The sequence below is a fragment of the Zalophus californianus genome, chromosome 10 (genome assembly GCF_009762305.2).
Source record: "Zalophus californianus isolate mZalCal1 chromosome 10, mZalCal1.pri.v2, whole genome shotgun sequence".
NCBI lineage: Eukaryota > Metazoa > Chordata > Mammalia > Carnivora > Otariidae > Zalophus > Zalophus californianus.
This window is the reverse complement of record NC_045604.1, coordinates 64,292,409-64,312,020: the sequence shown is the minus strand read 5'-3', so window position 1 is coordinate 64,312,020 and position 19,612 is coordinate 64,292,409. Positions and strand designations below refer to the sequence as shown.

Here is a 19,612-nt window from a genome sequence, read left to right as displayed (position 1 = left end):
GAAGTCAAGGGGTTCCAGCTAAACTAACTATACTATAAGATTACAATCATGTTGAAAACATGCACAGGAAAATAATATGGAAGGAAGTGCACTAAAATATTACAATGGTCATATTAAGATGATGTATTATTGGAAAGGATTTTTCTCTATTTCTTTAAAGATTTCCTATATTTCCTATATACATAAAAATTTTGAAATAAAAACATATTAATCTCCTGTTATGGCTGTTTTATATAAAATTATGAAATGCATTTATTCATAAATACTATGTATTTATGTGAGAGGGAAAACCACTTTTATAGATTTCCCTGGGTTTTGTTTCCTGCTGCTGATCGCTGCTTTAGCACCATTTAGTGTTTTTCTTCTAACTACAGATATTTTCCTTGTACAACACAATCCCCTCAACACCCCTCCCCCAATTTACCTATTTCCATTTGGAAGTCATGGCTGGTAGCCATCACCAGGTAATCTCCAAAGTACCTCTTGGTCTACAGTTCTTTTTTATTTATTTTTAAAGATTTTATTTATTTGAGAGAGAGAGCAGGAGGAGGAGCAGAGGGAGAGAGACAAGCAGACTCCCTACTGAATGCGCAGAGCCCGAGGTGGGGCTTGATCCCAGGACCCTGAGATCATGACTTGAGCCGAAATCAAGAATCCGCTGCCTAACCGACTGAGCCACCCAGGTGCCCCAATCAGTCTACAATTCTTTAACTCCAGCATCTAACATCCGCACAAATTAGAACAGATCTACTACATTCTCCCATCTTCTCCCATGCCAGGGTGCTTAGGAAAAATAACAGACAACAATGTTTCACATCACCTGCTGCTTCAAAACCAGAACATAATTACCTCACCCTTTCCCAATCTCTGAGAAGCTTGGCACAGTTGGATTCTGAATGCTGTGACATCTCAGGGCTCATCTGGAACCAGGATGATGCAGTTATGGTTCAGACGGACGGACACGGCCACTTTACAAGTGTGTGGATTATATAGATTTTACTCTACTAACTAGACAGCCATTTCTGAAGTTTCAAAGACAAAAATTTCTGAGAATACTTAACCAATTAAAAATGAGAAACTGTGATTTGGGACCTCTGGGGCTTATGGTATGTCTGGTGTGGTATGATATTTTTCATCCAAGATGAAAAATGCAGGAAATGACTCAGTAGAATCATTACATTGTTTTAGCTGGTTACTAGGGAATATTGAACACGTTGACATCATAAAGGCTTCTCACCACTATTAATTTAACATTAAATCATTGACCACAGAAATGCAACTGAACTTTCATTTGTGGGTGAGTTTCTTCATTTAGTTAAATGAATGAGACTGAACACAATCTCAAATATTTAAATGCCTATGTATTTAAATTTTTGATCTTCACAATTTTAAAGTGTTTGAAACTATCTTGAGCCAAATCAGGATGGAGTTTTTTCAGTGTTCTTGTGTCTCTGAATGCCTGGTACCTGGCACATGGTAATTGCTTGATAATTATTTGATAAATGATTGATTACCAGCTTGCAATAGTTTTTAACTACTTTTACTACTGGAAACTTGGAATTTTTGAGCCCATGAATCAGATCTATTGTAAAACTCTTCTCTCAAGTGTCTGCAGTGCTTTGCAAGCCTGAATTTTCCACTATTCTCATAGTAGGTCTTGCAAGAGCAAAAAGAGACATTGTAAGAACCGTAATTATAACCAGAATATTGCTCGGCCCACAGGAAATGGTACAGCATGTTCTTGAACCAGAATATGTCAGACTTTGTTCTTGGTGCTAAGGATGCACTGATGTACAAAGCATAAATCCTTGCCTTCAAGGAGTTTTTATGACAGAAGGGAGTTTTAAGACAGAAGTAATCGGTAATTTCAGATTATGTTGAACACTACAGATGAAACACAAAGGGTTGTACTGTCAAATCAGATTTGCCAGAATGAGAGATCTTACCTAGTATCAAACCTCCAAAGATAAAGAGTCATAAGACACCAGTGAGGCATGGGGCAGTTCGGGATGGCAACATCATCACCGAGATGCTTTCTTGCCACATTAGGACTCACTCTGGCCCAGATTTAAACGTCAGGTCTCTAAGTGCTGTGGATACTTGGAAGAAGAGCAGCCCAGAGCATGGGTAAGGGCAAGAACAAAGACTTTGTGTAGAAGTATGCAGGACATATTTGGAACCAACATGTGAGCAGGGACAATGGCAGGAAGTGTCAGGCCTGACCACCTAGAGCCTTGTCAGCTGTGGTAACAGTACTTTGGGCCCTTTTCCTGAGTGAGTTGGGCACCTCAGAAGTAGGGTTCTGAGCAGTGGAGTGGCGGGCTCTGACTTAACCTTTTTTAAAAGCATCCTTTTTGCCCCTCGTGTGACAAGTAGACTGCAGAGGACCAAGCGCAGGAGCAGAGGGTTCAAAGACCGCCATGGTAGTTCAGGGAGATGGGACAGTGGCTTGGACCAAGGTGATGGGTGTGGAAGTGGTGAGAAGGGGTCAGTTTATCATCTGAAGGCAGGATTCAGTGTCAGTACACATACAATGGATCTTTTTAAAGTCCAATTTTACAATCTCTGGTTTCCAAAACCACATGTTATAGGGATTTATCTTCCCATGCTTGTCCCCTGTGCCTGGGGTCCCAAGGGTGGGGGTCTGCTCCCTTCCCTCTCTGCACCCAAAACATCCCTCCCTTCCCTGGGTCAGTCCCACAGCTCCACTTGGCTCTCGATCATGTCTCCCTCCTTCCTACCCTCTTGGATGTTGCCTCTTCTCTCTGGTTAGCTAGGGAGAGTCTGTTCTACCAGTTTTGGGGCCATTTTCTGGGCTTTTTACATGGATATGTGTGTTATCTAGTTGTATCTGTGGGACGAGGTGAGCTTAAGGTCTTCCTACTCTGCCATCTTCCTCAGAAGTCCCATGTTTGACTTCTTTTGCTTAACATGTTCTTGTTGAAATTCATCCATGTCATGCGTGTATCATATTTTGTTCCTTTTTATCACTGAGTAGAGTAGTGGTCCATAGGATTTATCCATTCCCCAGTCGATGGACATTTAGGTTATTTTCAATTTGGGGCTGTTATGATTAGTGCTATCAAGAACATTTGGTTACAAATCTCGTGTGGACCACAGACTTTCATTTTTCTTGGATAAATAGTTACCAGTAGGATTGCCAGGTCATATAATGAGTGTATGTTTATCTTTATAAGACACTGGCACAGTTTTCCAAAGTGATATTCCTACCAGCAATGTGTGAATTATAGCTGTTCTAGAATTTGTGTACTAATATTAAACACTGTGCCAGTGTTTAATATTTTCAGAATTTAAAATTTTAGCCATTCTCGTGGATGTGTATGGCACTTCATGCTCCCCAACAGGTACAGATGTTCATCATTTTTTATGTGCTTGTTAGCCATTAATACATTTTCCTTTATGAAATGTCTATTCAAATCTTTGGCCAGTTTAAAAATTGGGTTGATTGCCTTCTTAATATTAGTTAAAACAGATGTTAATATATTCTGGATACAATGTCAAATAAATTATTTGCAAATATTTTCCCTCAATCTGTGATCTACATTTACTTGGTTTGTTTTTAACTGTGTCATTTGATTGGGCAAAATTTTTTAATATTGATGAAGGTAATCGTTATTTGTTGTGCTTTTTTTTTTTTTTTTTATGGTTCATGCTTTCTGTGTCTTATCTAAGAAATGTTTGGCTGACCCAACATCACATGGTTTTCTCTCTGTCTTCTTCCAGAGAAGTTTATAGTTTTAGCTCATCTATTCAGGTCTATGATCCACTTCAAGTTAACCTTTTTGTGTGGAGGAAAAGAGTGCCGAAGTTTGTTTTCTTTCTATTCAGATACCCATTTGCTCCCATACAATTTATTGAAATGATGATCCTTTCTTCGCTGGATTACTTTGGCACCTCTGTCAAAGATATAAGTATGGTTCTATGTCTGGATCCTCCAGTTTGTTCCATTGGTCTACAGGTCTCTTGGTACACAAATATCACACTTGTCAGGATTATTGTGGTTTCATGGTAAATTTTGCAGTTAGTAAAAGGCCACCCTTGCCCTTCCTTTCCAAAATTATTTTGGTTATTTTAGCTCCTTTGCTTTTCCATTCAAATTTCAGAATCAGCTCATAAGTTTCTTCAAAAAATCCTGCTATAATTTTGATTGAAAATGTACTGAATATATTAATCAAAGAATTACCCTCTTAACAATGTTATCTTGCAATCCATGAACACATATATTTATCCATTTAACTCTTAATTTCTCTTTATAGTGTTTGCTGTTTTTGGTGAATAGGTCTTGCCTTTATTTTGTTAAATTTATTCATTATTCTATTTTTAAGCTTTTTTAGTGGCGTTGTTTACTTAATTTCATTTTTCTTATTGTTGATTTCTAATTATAGAAATAAAATTGATTTTTCATGTTGACCATGTAGGCTGTGATCTGGCTAAATTCACATACTAGTTCTTGTTGTGGCTTTTTGGTAAGTCTCTTAGGATTTTCTACGTGAAAAATCATGTCTGAAACAGAGTTTCACTTTTTCTTTTCCAAACTGCATATCTTTTATTATTTTTTCTTACCTTATTGTACTAGCTGGGGCTTCAAGTAAATGGTGAATAGGAGTGATGAACGCAGGCATCTGTGCCTTGTTCATGATTTGAGTATGAGTATGATTTTAGCCTTGAATTTTCGTAGCTGCCCTTGGCTGGCTTGACAAGTTTCCTTTTATTCTTCGTTTGTTGAGTATTTTTCTCTTCAATGGGTACTGAATTTTTTCAAATGCTTTTCCTATATTTACTGAAATGATCATATGGTCTATCTACTTTGTTCTGTTGATGTAATAAATAATAAAGTACATTGATTGATGTTGAGCCAACCTTAAATTCCTGAGATAAACTCCACTTGCTCATGATGTATTATCCTTTAAACATGTTGTTGAAATTGATTTGGTAAAATCTTATTAAGGACTTTTTACATCTATGTCAGTAAGCTCTGTTCTTTTTTGTAATAGGATTGTCTGGCTTGAATATCAGAGTAATGCTGGCCTGGAAAGTGTTATCTCCTGTGATGTTTCCAAAAAGAGTTTTGTGTAGAATTGGTATTATTTCTTCCATAAATGTTTTTTTTATTTTTTATTGTTATGTTAATCACCATACATTACATCATTAGTTTTTGAGCTTCCATAAATGTTTGAGAGAATTCTCTAGCAAAGCCATCTGAACTTCTAGTTTTCTTTATGGGAAAGTTTTTTAATTATAAATTTAATTTTCATAATTGATTCAGGGCTATTCAAATTCTCCAGATTTTCTTGGGTCAGTTTTGGTAATTTGTGTGTCTCAGGGAATTTGTCCATTTCATCTAAGTTGCCAGGTTTATTAGCATAAAGTTTTTCTTTATTATCCTTTTAAAATGTCTGAAGGATAATGATAAACCCTCCTTTAATTTTGATGTTGGTAATTTGTCTTGATTACCTTAGCTAGAGGTTACTCCAATTTTATTTGAAAAGACTAGTTTTTTGCTTTTAGTGATTTTCTCTATTTTCTATTTCACTGATTTTTGCTCTTCATAATTTTTTTTCTTCCATTTATACTAGGTTTATGTTGCTCTTCTTTTTCCAGCTTGTTAAGATGAGGATTTAGGCAATTAATTTTAGGTCTTTTTTTCTTTTCCAGTGTAAACATTTAAAGTTCTAAATTGGTGTCTAAGCACTGCTTACCTGTATCCCACAAAGTTTGACATGTTGTATTTTCATTAACATTCAGGGCAAAATATTTTCTAATTCCCCTTGTGATTTCTTCTTTGATTCATGAATTATTTAGAAGAAGGTTGCTTAATTTCAAGTATTTGAGGATTTCCTAATTATCTTATTCTCAATTGATTGCTAACTTAATTCCTTTTTTAATTTTTTTAATTTACTTTTTTTTTAGAGAAAGAGAGCATGAGCAGTGGGGAGAGACAGAGGGAGAGGGAGAGAGAATCTTAAGCAGGCTCCACACTGAGCACAGAGCCCGACATGGAGCTTAATCTCACGAACTTGAGCCTAGATCAAGAGTCAGACACTTAACTGACTGAGTCACCCAGGCGCCCCTCAATTCCATTTTTAAAATCAGAGAACATATCCTATATGATTTTAATTTTAAAAATTTACTGAGACTTGTTTTATGGCCCAGCACTTAATCTACCCTACTGAATGAATATTCCCTGTACGCTTGGAAAGAACATGTATTTTGCATTTGTGGGTGTATGTCCTATAAATATCAATTAGGCCAGAGTGACTAACGGTTGATCATCTATGTCTTTGTTGATATTTTATGTAGTTGTTCTATCAATTATTTAGGGAGGGTTGTTATAAGTTCCTTCTATGATGATGGAATTGTCTGTTTCTCCCTCTCATCTGTCCATTTTTGTTTCATGTCTATTGCAGCTCTGTTATTACATACACAGACATTTAAAATTTTTATACCTTTCTGATAAATTTACCTTTTTCTTTTCCTCTTTTTATTTTTATTTGCATTTATTCTGTGCAAAATTTACTCCCGGGCCATAAGTTTTTGTTTCTTCAGTTTCTTCTGGGATATGTTTTTCTTCTGTGCAACCTCCTCTTCTGGTTTAGGAACAATCTGCTCTTTTTCAGTAAGGATCATCTCAATGTGGCAGGGAGAGCTCATGTACAGGTTAATCCGACCATGAGCCCTGTATGTTCTATGCCGCATCTTGGGGACTTTGTTCACCTGGATTTGCTCAATGACCAGAGAATCAACATCTAAACCCTTAAGTTCAGCATTACTCTCTGTATTTTTAAGCATGTGCAGTAAAAATTCAGCACTCTTCTTGGGCCACCAACCCTGTGTCCAGCCCCACTGTGTGGCCTGGGCACACCTACCAACTCCACCACTATAGCAACGGAATGGCACACTGCTTCTGTAAAGTGACGTCTTTCAGATACTCAGTGGCCTTTCGGATATGCATACCCTTGATGGCCTGGGCAGTTTCACATGTGTTCTTAAAGTGAACAGTAAGATTTGAACCTCTTGATTTACATGATTTCGTAGGGTTTTCTGGGTCAAGCGAATAGCGAACCATTTTCAGAGGTCACCTCAGGCCACTCAGGGGAAGAGATAAATGGACCTTTTAAAAAAATCACTGTACAATGTCAAAATCTCACCAACATAGGTCTTATTTTCCAAACTTTTTTTTTTTTAGCTCTCCTTTCTAATTAGTTTAAATTCTCCACAATTCCATTTAGGTTTGAACTTCAAAGGCTGTCGACCTCTCCACGCCCTTCCCACTGGTACTGAGATGCTGTCATGTCCTCCCAGCTCCCACATGGAAGATCCTGGAAGGATATAACTTCTTAGAAAAGGAAGAATTGTTTGTAACCTGTATGTCAATAAAATTTGGGTATTAACCCTTGTCACAGTTGTTGAGTTTTGTGATATTCCAAATGTGCAGAGATTATTTGGGGCAAGTTGGTAATTGTAGAATATGAAGTAGAGGGATCAATGCTGAGCGATTTTTAAATGATCTATTTCAAGAGCAACATCAGATCTCGTATCGCTCTTTGGAAGTGAGGGGCTGAGAGTCAGTATGTACTTCGACTAAAACTCAAGTAAATGGCAACTAGAGACCTGCACACAGGTTTTAACGTTTTATCAAAGAATTTTATTTTATTATTTATTTATTTACTTATTTGACAGAGAGAGAGATGTCGAGAGAGGGAACACAAGCAGGGGGAGTGGGAGAGGGAGAGGGAGAAGCAGGCTCCTGGCTGAGCAGGGAGCCCGATGTGGGGCTCGATCCCAGGACCCTGGGATCACGACCCTAGCCAAAGGCAGACGCCTAATGACTGAGCCACCTAGGTGCCCCATTGAAGAATTTTAGAGAATTATCACATTATTGCATTTTAAAGCAAAAAAAAAGCAGAAATAGTTTCATTTCTGAAACGACTACAGAGCACTTAGCAATAGGACATTCACCCCTAGAGCTTTACTACCTGGAGCTCTGATTTTGTAAATGTATTCAATACCTACAACTATCTATGTGCTTTGTTCCCCTCACTTATTTGGGAAACCACAAAAAGGAGAGTCACGCCCAAAACTTCTTATGCATATCGCTATAATTTAATTTGAATAAGTTGTGCACAAGGACAGAAAAATGTGTATAGGGCTTAGATAGCACAGTGATCCCTACTGGTACAACTGCTCTAATCGTGTACAATTTTCAAAGGTTGTGTCAGTATGTCTAAGAAAGGGGCAAAGACAAATTAAAACGTTGGTACCCAAGCATCTACTGTGATTAACTGCGCAAACCCGTGGGGTTGCTTCAGCAGACAGCCACCTATAAAGCAAGCAAACCCAAATATGTATTGAGAGCCCACCAAGTAACACATGAATCCTGACAGTTATTAGATTTAATCCTCATAAAGATACACTTTACTATTGTTGCATTCCTTTTGTGGCTGTGGAACCAGGCTTTGAAAGGCCACATAGCTGTAAGTGGTACCTATGGGCCTCGAATGTAGACCTCCTGACCCAAGATGTGGTATTTATTCTAATTTGCCACAGAAACTTACAGATGAAGAGTTGGCAAACTTTTTCTGCAAAGGACCAGACAGTAAATATTTTAAGCTTGCGAACCATATGTTCTCTGTCGCAAGGACTCTCAACTCCTCTTGCAATGAGAGCACAGCCAGAAACAATATGTAAATAAATGAGTTTAGCTGTGTTCCAATAAAACTTTATTTATAAAAACAGGTGGTGGATGGGGTTTGGCCCAGGGGTTGTGGTTTGCTGATTAAAACAGACAAAAGGAATTAGGCTCTAAAGGTTCTGCTTTTTTATTCTCTGGAGGCATTTTTCCTTACTCTTCCACCTACTCTACTGAAGTATATGCAGTAATTATGATTTCACTGTAAGTTCATCTTCCAGTTCCTATCTGCTCCATGGTGCCAACTCTCCTCTTTCACTAGCACAAATTCTAGCTTTGTCGATAAACACTGTCAAGCAGTGATCAACACCTTTTTTTAAAAATGTGAGGACCAACTCAGGAAAAATAAGATTTTTCTCCTCTGAGTAAAAATAGTTTTATTGGATCCCCAAACAGAAAAACAATGTAAAGATTTTGTGCTTTACTGAATATTTTTAAATGCTAATGAAAAACCAGTCCTGCTTTTTAGTTACAAGATGCTAATACGTGGGCAACAGAGTCCTCTTTTCAATCTTCCACTTCTTAACTGTATATAGTGCTTTAGGATTCAAAACAAGTCTTCTACATTACTTCATTTACCTTTGAAGTAGGTGTTCTCATGGAGAAACTGACGCGGTTAGGTAACTCACCCCAATGCCATGCTGGGCACAAAAATCAACCAAACCCCCACTTCCTTGCCTGCCTCCCGTCTCCTCCTGCTCGAAGCCTGGCCTCCACCAAAACCCACACACCTAGATCAGCAGTTCTGAACAGATTCTTCTCCTGGTGGGGGCCCAGGTAGCTTTGTTCCCTTCAGGCCTCTGCTTTGTTGAACTGAAAACTGCACTTGATATTAGACCAGACGCTTTTCTGGAAAACCAAACAGGGCATGGAGCTCTCTGGTCTCGGGCCACTCATCACTGCTTTTTGGGGTAATTCTCTCCAGAGACTCATCTATACTATTACAAATAACCGTTTTTAAAATTCTTGGACCATTCCGTCAATATCAAGTTAGTTCTTATTATTTCATTATGTGTACTATTTCTTCTGAAAGTTAGTTTTATTTCCCCTCAATAAATATAAATCTCTTACAGTCTCTACTTCCCTTTCCATCCCCTCTGAACTGACATTCTTCACTATGTTCCTTCCATCTGTCAGTGTTCTCTCTGCAGTCAGTCCCCTGCATCTGATGGCCTTTCTCCAACTAAGTTTTTTTTTTAAATATTTTATTTATTTATTTACTTATTTGAGAGAGAGAGAGAGAAAGCTCGAGCAGGGGAGGAACAGAGGGAGAGGGACAAGCAGACTCCCCGCTGAGAGCAGAGCCTGATGTGGGGCCCCCTCCCATGACCCTGAGATCATGACCTGAGCTGAAACCAAGATGCTTAACTGGACTGAGCCACCCAGAGGCCCTCTTCAATTAATTTCAAAGAGTGTAAATAATATCTAAGGCGGGCTCCTTACTTGAGCCATTGCATTACTTGGTCAAAGCCATTTCTTCCAGATCTGATACTGTTTCAGAACTGTTGCCTGGCCAATCTGCAAAGCTGCCCCAATGTCTTCATCAAGCACATTCTTTAGTTTAGGACACGCCCAGTTGCAGTTAAGGGTTTTAAGATCCAAGGAGCAGGGGGAGTAGAGAGCCCACCGCACGCAGCCCTGCTGCCAGCCGGCTTACCTCTGCGAGCAGGTCATGCAGCTGTCCTTCACTGGGGCAGCACCCTAGCGACCTGACAATTGTTCCGATCTCTCTGTGGGAAAAAAATGGTCAATAGTTTCAGAATTTAAACTTTGAAAAGCAAGTGCGGTGTCTCTCTAAAGGACTTCAGGGCGGTTGTAGCCCAGCAAACAAAGTCACTCAGTAAGTACTGCCTTGTGAGGATAGAAGATACTTTCTGGGGAAAGGAAGAGGCAGACAAGCGAACCAAAGGGAGAAAGAAGTGTGTGCATTGATTAGCAAACGCAAGGCCTGCCTGAGCCAAAACCCAGAAAGTTCTAGAAAACGGAAAGAACGGAGGAGTAAGAAAAAGAAATGTCAGCCACTTACTAGCCGAGTTTAAGTTAGTTAACTGTTTTGCACCTCAGTTTCTGCGTCTGTAAAAGGAGGACAGAGGTTTGTGCTGAAGTTCACGTGGCCTCTAGTGCGCGCTTGCTCGAGTTCAGATCCCAGCTCTGCATGGCGCGAGGCAGGTCGGGCTAGTCTCCGACTGCATAAGCCTACCTGGTGGGCAAAATGTAGCGTCTTCCTTCAAATACTTAGAATGGGGCTGGGAACACCCTCAGTAAAATATAAGAACTATCGTAATAAAAGCATAGCTCTTGGAGGAGTAGCCACTCCATAGATATTAGTTACTCTCCTGCCCCCCCATAACAATGTAATTTAATTCGGCAAATAACCTAAGAAGAGTCTGAATTACATTCAGTATTCTCTAGATGCTAAGACAGGATTTGTAATAGATTATTAAGTATTTCCACTTAAAATTATTAAAATTAAAGTTGTAGTATTTGGATGTGTACTTGATTTCACAAATATTCACTCAACTAGGATATTTCATTTCTTTACCATTCTGGATAATATCGGTGGTGTTATATTTACTATTTTACTGAGAAAACATTTTAAATAAGAATGTCTAGGTTCTTCACTTAAAGAGGTTGCAGGATGAATATCAAGAGGAAAACTGAAAGTCAGTAACTGTGGAGGATGGGATTAACTTTCATTTATTGGTTTTCCTTCACAATAAATGAGGACCAACTTAACATGTAACGTCTTCCTGTTTCCTACCTGCCCAAGCACCTCAGTCCTAACACTTGTGCACTGTTGTTCACGCCCACATCCCTCATGAAGGCAGGACGTGAACATGATGGTGGGACTAGACGCTGAAGCATTCTATAAGACTATACTTCCAAGAAGTCCCTAAAGATGTCCCATGAATCTGGCTAACACCACTGTAATAAATATATCATTGTAACATCAGACTCCTGCTGTATACGTTCCAACTGATAGTTAATGAGGCAGGAACCAAAACATGATACGGTCAGTATTCACAGATTTAGCCCCTCCATAACCTTCCAGGCCTCTCTATGTGCATCAGAGAACCACAGGAAGTCCGGAATCAGAGGGATCCGAGGAAAGGCTGTCACCCTGCAGGATGGGGAGGGCGGGGAGGGGGAGCACGGGGCTGGGGGGCACAGGGCGAGGTGAGGGGACTGGAAGCCTTTGCAGGCACGCATGCAGGACAGTGGTCCTACTGAGCACTGGGCAAGGGACCAGCCCAAGTGACAACAGGCGGTAAGTGTAAAATACGCACGAATTTCAAAAAACCAAGTACGGAAAAAAAACTGTCAAATATCTCATGGATAATTTTTCAATTGACACATGTTGAAATGAAATATTTTAGACATACGGGGTTGCATAAAACATAGCATTGAAATTAATTTTACCTGTTTCTCTTTTACCTTTTTTTAAATATGGTTACTAGAACATTTTAAATTATAAATCCAATACCCCCCATTTCTGGAAATGGCTAGGAATAGCTGCCATCATGAGTCAGCCTGTGAGAAGAGAGGTATGTAGACAGAAAAGAAGAATGACTTTGTGCTGTGTCAGCAAGGTAATCAATCCCCCTGTGCCTCTCCAAGAAATGGTAAACCAGTTTGAAATGAGCCCTTTGTAGCTGCCAACACCCAGGACATGGGAAGGGCTAAGGCACTAGCTGCGGGTGGGGCATGATCCACCCCCAGATGGCGTGGGCAGGAAGAAGGTCTTAGAAGAGTGTGCTGACGGGAAGAGACCAGCCAGGGGTCCAGCAAGAACTCTCCAGAGACTGGCCCTGACCCAGCGGTCCAAGGAAGAGGGCCTGCATTAGACACGAGGGAGAGGGGCCATAGGGCTAGGCGAGAACTCCACAGATCCACAGAGGGCCGTGTCAAGGGAACTAAGGAAAGACATGGGGGAAAAGTGGGCATCATCTTGGTGTCACATGCTGCTGAGAAGTCGAGTAAGTTCTGAGAGACGCCCATTGGATTTAGGAAAGGAGACTGGTGGTGATTTTTTTTTTTTTTTTTCACTTTTCCAACGAGTATTTATTATTAGTTAAGCCATGATTCAGAATCCCAGGGTGGGGATCACCGTGCACCCAGGTCCCCCTTCACCTCCCTGGGAGAAGGAGGGAGGACAGAGGAGAGGTGGGTGAAGCCAGTTCAGATCTTCCCAGGAAATGTGCCTTCTGCCCGCCGGTCGTCCCAGGCTGATACCCAGGATATGGGGCAGAGGGACTTGTACACACGACGGTACCATTCGCACACGGAGACATCACCCCCTTTAGCAGTCATTGCCTTCTCACAGCGGTGGAAGTCCAGGTAGTTCTGCCAGCAGTTCCTGGTCTGGTTCTGGTTGGGGAAGCGGCTGTCAAAAGGGGCGGTCTGGTAGTTCTTGATTTTGGTCTTGATGTCTTCTGCCATGGTGCTGATTCTAAACACACCACAGCAGCACCTCGCAGCTCAATGTGACCCCTGGTGGTGATTTTTTGACGAGGGAAGCTGCCGTCGAAGATGGTGGAGAAATCTGATTGCACTGGGTTCAGGAGGATGGATGTGTGAAGTGAAGGGGAGGAAGGGATGTCTGGAGGGGACATTGGGTCAAGGAAGATTTTGTAGGACCAGAGAGAGGGGAGCGCGCTTGGATGCAGATGGGCCTGGCTCAGGAAGGTGGCTTCCTGGGGAGATGGGAGGGCTGGTGCTCGGCACTCAGTGTGCACACAACCACCTGCGCACCCCCCACCCTCCAGGTCCTGCCACCACCGGCAGGCATCAGAGGGTGGCAGGTCCTTCCTTTCAGCCAGAAAATTCTCCTCTCTCCCCTTCGGCTCCCCTTTGAAGGACCTATCACCCTCCTCGCCTCTCCTGAGTGACTCCAGCTAGACTGTCTCACTTTGCTGAGGGAGACCACAGAAAACAAAGCTCGTTTGATGTCCCTCACGCACCAAGCTGCTTCTTTCTCTCTAGTCCTAAAACACGAAGGCCTGACTGATGTAAGAGGAAAAGGCAAAGCTTCTTTGGCTGACAAGTCCACAGTGGCCTAAAGAACAATACAATAACTCAAGAACACACCTGTACCCCTACAAACTAGCCCTCGAGCTGTGTTTAGTGGTTAATTCATCTACACGCAGCTGCTCAATATTCTTCGTTAACCCTTCAAAATGGCCATTTGCCCCATCGTAGATTCTGGGCCCCTTAACTTTCCATCCTGCTCGCTCTATCCATCTATCATCCCTTGCCTCAAGCTCCATACCGTGGATACACCTAATCTCAGCAGAAGAGCCCCCAGACCTGTCCCTTACTTCCCAGAACAGACGCCGATTGTTTGGGCACCACGGCTGACCCTCCTACCACCTGCTGGGGCAGCTCAGGCTGCAAGCTACACACCACAGCCTGGGCAGATGAAAACATGGCATGATTGCACACAGTTCCAGAGGCTGCCAAGTCCAAGACCAGGACGTCATCAGGTGTCTGGTGAGAACCCTCTTCCTGGCTTGCGATGGCCACTTTTCTCTGTGTCCTCACATAGCAGACAGCGAGCCTGCTCTGGGTCTCCCTCTTCTCCCTCGATAAGTGTACTCTTAAGCCCCTCGGTCTTGGTTCTTGTTCTGGACACACTTGCATTCCACTCAGCATCTTCATCCTCTCCTCTACTAGTTGCTTCCTCTTTTGCCCTAAAATATTCAGATATCTTCCTTCCTTATGTTGAAGACATTCTGATAGGTGCCTTAGCACCTTCGAGTATGCTCCCTCTGCTTCCTTCACTACTCCTTGTTCTAACTTACTCCTCTTCCAACTGTCAGCCCATTGCCTGCTGTCCATTCCAGGCCCAGACGCTCCGCAGACCTGCCATGCCTAGCTCTCTGCCACTCACTCAGTCTGTCCTGCCTCCGTGAGCCTCTCCACTCCTCTCTGCCCCTCAACTGCCCCCGGCCTGGACCCTGCTTACAGGATGACCTCACTGTTAAAACCGTTCCCAGAGCCTAAGAGAAGAAGCAGCACCTCAGGTCCAGACAGAGAGAAGGCCACTGGTGATCTCAGCAGCAGCACCTGCAGGGAGGGAGGGACAGAAAGCCCGCGGGGTGCCAGCGGCAGTGGTGGGGGGACTTGAGTAGCAGGCACAGAGAACACAGCAGGGGAAGGTGGCAGCTCTAGAGGGGCACCCACAACTGCTGGCCAGCACTCTCTGCACTCAAACTCTGCCCCCATGGATGCCTTTACTCCTTGCAACGGCCCCTTGCAGGGGGGGGTGCCTCGTTCTCTCCATTCCACAGATAAGGAGACAACCCTGGGATATTCAATAACTTGCCCGGGGCCACATACGGCCAATCCCAGCAGTGACCCCCCGGGAGCTGAGGGCCAAGGCTGCGGGTCCGACCACGGGGCAGCACAGAGGGACGGCAGAACCAACAGCTCCTCTGGGACTTGGAGAAGGAGTCGTCCCCGCAGTTCACTCATACCCTACTACCACCTGCAGGCTGCAGGGGAGCGTTGGCCGCACACAGCCACGCAAGGGTTTGGCTCTGCTCTCAAACGCTTCAAATATTCTCACCCACTTACTTCTGACAACAGCCCCGGGAGGACGGCGCCTACTATTATTCTACCGATGAAGAAAATGGGAGCACAGAAGGGGTAGGTAACTTCCCCGTTAGCCTAGTAATTCATGGCCACGGGATTCCCACACGCAGGCTGGACCCCACCCTCTTCACCCCTGCGTGCTGCTGCCCCTCAGAAACCTGGCCGAGGATTTCGTGAGACTTACAGGAGAACTTGACTATAACAAGACGCTTCCAAAGAAAACCGGAGGCTCCACCCTATGGGAGCCTTGAAGACAGATCCAGGGCTCAAAACTGATGACCCGAGGGACAGATGTGGCCAGTACATAAGGTTACGTTCAGCATAGCATTGGTCTCTTCATTTAGATGGGGCCACTCGTACGCGTCCTCAGAACTGTCCAAGCCTGTGCGCCTCTCACATTCAGGTCACAGGCCTGGTCCCTGGGGAATCTGGGTTTATCACTCCTGGAAAACAGCTATTTACTCTAGGAATTTACCAGCAAGAAGCCTGGGAAGGAGCCAAATGACCTCTTCAAGTTCTCCCCAGCTGCTCTGATTCTATTATATTTAAACACACACACACCTCTGGTTTATGTAAGTGAATGTTCTAGTTCTTAGAACATATACACTGGAGTATTTTGGGGAAAAGTCATAATGTCCAAAGCTTACTTTCAAATAGCCCAGCAAAATTAAAATAATAATAAAATGTGTAAATGTGTATACAATGTAAATACGTGTGTATATATATTATAAAAGAGAGAGAGAACATAGGCAAAAGCAAATGTGGCAAAATGTTCATAATTGGTACATCCCTGTGACCACACACAACAGTTCCGTGGGCCACTCTTACTATTTGTCTATAAGTGTAAAATTTTTTCAATAAAAAGTTTTCATTGAAAAACAAAACAAAACAAAACAAACAAGACATGGGCACCTGGCTGGCTTAGACGGAAGACCGCACGACTCTTGATCTTGGGGTCATGAGTTCGAGCCTCACACTGGGTGTAGAGATTACTAAAAAATAAATGAACTTTAAAAACAAACAAGCATATGTGGAATGAAAATCAAAGTAGTAAGAAGTAATAACAGAAATCCTGCCTCATATAAACTATTTAAAACAATTAGGCATATACCATCTATCATTTTGGCTTCAGAACAAGTAAAAGTATCTGGAGAAGACGAAGCCCTGTACGGTAAATTGCTCCGGGCAGGTACAAGACAAGAGGAGGGAGGGGAGGGAAATTATAGGAGAAGCAAAGACGCCTCTGAGCTCCTCTTGTTCTTACTCGTTCCAAAATACAAGGCCAGAGGCACAGAAGACAGATGATCCCAAGAGTTCCTGTGGCGTTAGGATTCTGGTGCCAAGTACACAGGAATGCAAGCGGGGGGGGGGGGGGGGGGGGGGGGCGGAGAGGGGCACGTGGGCCTCCAGAACCCCAGATGGTGCCAGGATGGGGCTGGGGTTCTGGCTGTAAGGAGGAAACCACGTAGCTAACCTGTCAGCCTCAGGAGTAGTGAGGCTTCTAAAGGTGAGCTAAGAAAAACAGGAAGAGAGAGCAAGGAAGAACAGAGGCCAGAAAACCGTGAGGCCATGAGTTCCTGAGAAAGGGACAGGGGTCTAGAAAGGAGGAGAACTGAAAAGGAAATGGGGAGAAGGAGGCAAAACTGTAGCTTTCAGAGACAAGCAATAGAAATTCCAAAACTTCACGATGAAAATAAAAGTTCAGAAATAAGAAATAACAAAGATACTAGACAACTGGAACATTAAACAAAACTATGAAATAAAGCGACACAATTACACACATTAGGGCTGATTAACCTATTTCATTCTACTAAACGGGATTTTGAATCAAGTGAAATGATTGAAAGTTATTTTAAAGTATCTTTTAAGGGGCTCCTGGGTGTCTCAGTCAACTAAGCATATGACTGGATTTCAGCTCAGGTCATGATCTCAGGGTCGTGGGACTGAGCCCCACATCAGGCTCCGCACTCAGTGCGGAGTTGGCTCGAGACTCTCTTTCCTTCTGCCCCTCCCCCTGCTCGTGCTCTCTCTCTCTCTCTCTCTCTCTCAAATAAATAAAATCTTAAAAAAAATAAATTTTTACAATGCTTGTAACATTTTTAAATCATTAAAGTATTTACAATTATTAAAGTAACCTTTTAAAGCAACCAGTTAGAAACTTCCCAAAGTCAATGTAGTGAAATAAAACTAAAATAGTTTCTGAATTTTAATAATTCCTTCCTGAAGTCTTTTTATCAAGCTTTTGGAAGAGAGCGCGGAGAAAAGGCAGAAACAAACTCATTTGTGTAAGGTAGTGGGTGTGCTGTTACCAACCGGCTCCTCAGGAGAGAAAAGCCCTGATTAGCAGCATTTGCATTTCCACCGAGTCAACACAACCACAACCACAGGGCGCCAACTTCAAGCTGCCCAAGTTGCTGGGGAAGTCGCTGGGGAAGCAGGTGGGAAGAGATGCCTCTGGGATCCCCAGCTGCCGGGAGGCCCCCCACGTGTACTAACTGCCTCCCAAGCATGAGTCAGAGTAAACCATGGTACTGCAATCAGGTGGAGGTCAACTTTGAGTATTTAGTACTTTTTTATCATTCATAAACACATTCATGTTTCATTTTACACAGAACAGCCTGAAAAAGTATAGATCACTGCATGAGTTTGCCCGTCGCCCTAGCTCAGGGGTCAGGTGAATCTGTGTGCCGGTCCAATGTCACTGTAAGTGCTGCCCAAGTGAGCGCCTTGGGTTTTTAGTATAATTTCCTTGTAAGTTTATGCAATTTACTTTTTATAGAAATTAGTTGGTAACAGTAGCTTGCAGAATTCCTGAAAACATAACAGTCCGCTCTTGTGCCAGTCAGCATGATTTGGCTCCAACACTGATTCTCCAAGTCCCGACCACTTTGCTCAGACAGCTCCTAGCCCTGCGGTCCCTAGGCAGGTTCATCTTCTGAACAACCCACTCAGTGTTCTGCTGTGCCTACAGAACGGAAGTTAAATACATTCCTTGTAAAAAACAAAACAAAACAAAAAAACCCACAGTTTTCCTTGGGAAAAATTTTTTTCTTTTAAATCAATTTCATGGGATTTTCTTTTTTTTTAATTGATGACACCTCAATTAAATCAACTACTTCTTATAAAGTCTTTAACATCTGCAGAGCCATTCCCTCTGTCGGAGTGGATGTGGTCTTATATTGATAAGAACTACAAATGAGGGGCGTCTGGGGGGCTCAGTCGTTAAGCGTCTGCCTTCAGCTCAGGTCATGATCCCAGGGTCTTGGGATCGAGCCCCGCATCGGGCTCCCTGCTCAGCGGGAAGCCTGCTTCTCCCTCTCCCACTCCCCCTGCTTGTGCTCTCTCTCTTGCTGTCTCTCTCTGTCAAATAAATAAAATCTTAAACAAACAAAAAAGAACTACAAATGAACTCCAGAAGTCTTTATGGTTCAATACTAAGAATCTGTTTCTGCACTTGCACTATATATAACGTAGTAAACATGGGAACAAAATCACTTCAGAACACATGAGTCACAATAAGGTTGCCCAATAGAGGTATCTTGCTTTAATTCATGCACAGCTTGTGGGTCGGGCCCAGGCTGGTTCCCCGCAGGCCTTCGGCGGGTGCAGTATCACGTTCCTGACACGAGGTGGCGCCAGTGCCACGGAGCTAGGTGGTGAGTCCTCCGTTTTAGGGCGGTCTAAGGTCAAAACCATTCCAAGTGAAGACCTGACTCAGGACAATGGACGCAATTCTCAGGGAGAAAAGAGCAGGCAAAATACTTTACCTCTCCTATGATATTAGCTGATATTCATCTAAGTATAAGAGAATGTTGAAAACAAGTCAAAAATATCTGAGAAGAAACAAAAGCAGGATTTGAAAATGACTTTCATTTATTTCATAAATATTTGCCAAACACTACCGTGCACCAGGTACCATTTACAGCACAGCAGACAACAAAAAGACCTTGTCCTCGCAGAGAGCGTTTTCACAGATTGATCTCCTTTCGCAAAGCCATGAAATGAAACCGAAATAATGGCTAAACCTCCTTATTCAGACAAGGGCTCTACTCAAAAAAAAAAAAAAAAAAAAAAAAAGCCTTATTTTTCTGAAGGTCCCTCTAATCAAGTGCGGATCATTTTTCCACTGCTAAAAGATGCTTTCCAAAAAGCTTTGGGTTCTAACTTGTTACGGTATTATTTCTCATACCGTCCTATGTGCTAGAGTTTACAGCCTGAGGGAAGAACTCGGTTTCCTGTGTATCTCAGAAAAAAGCTCTATAAAATATCGGACACTACTTTTACCCTAGGCAACCAAGTGGGGGAGAA

General features: G+C 42.5%; 2 protein-coding genes across 6 annotated transcripts in view; both read right to left on the bottom strand.

Annotated features, from left to right (window-relative positions):
* The window catches only part of EFCAB2 (EF-hand calcium binding domain 2), a 115,401-nt gene that overhangs the window by 10,761 nt on the left and 85,028 nt on the right, over positions 1 to 19,612 (bottom strand). For all 5 annotated transcript variants that reach the window (XR_003523131.2, XM_027612209.2, XM_027612211.2 and 2 more), the window contains one exon: positions 10,368 to 10,440. Coding sequence is in view for 4 of the 5 variants with exons in the window: in XM_027612209.2 (XP_027468010.1) it covers positions 10,368 to 10,440 (73 nt within the window). In the remaining variant the exon portion in view is untranslated. The remainder of the gene's footprint in view (positions 1 to 10,367; positions 10,441 to 19,612) is intronic.
* Positions 12,738 to 13,196, bottom strand: LOC113932787 (cytochrome c oxidase subunit 6B1). The gene has a single exon (XM_035722099.1). The coding sequence runs from the start codon at positions 13,148 to 13,150 to the stop codon at positions 12,890 to 12,892; it is 261 nt and encodes an 86-aa protein (XP_035577992.1). The 5' UTR covers positions 13,151 to 13,196; the 3' UTR covers positions 12,738 to 12,889.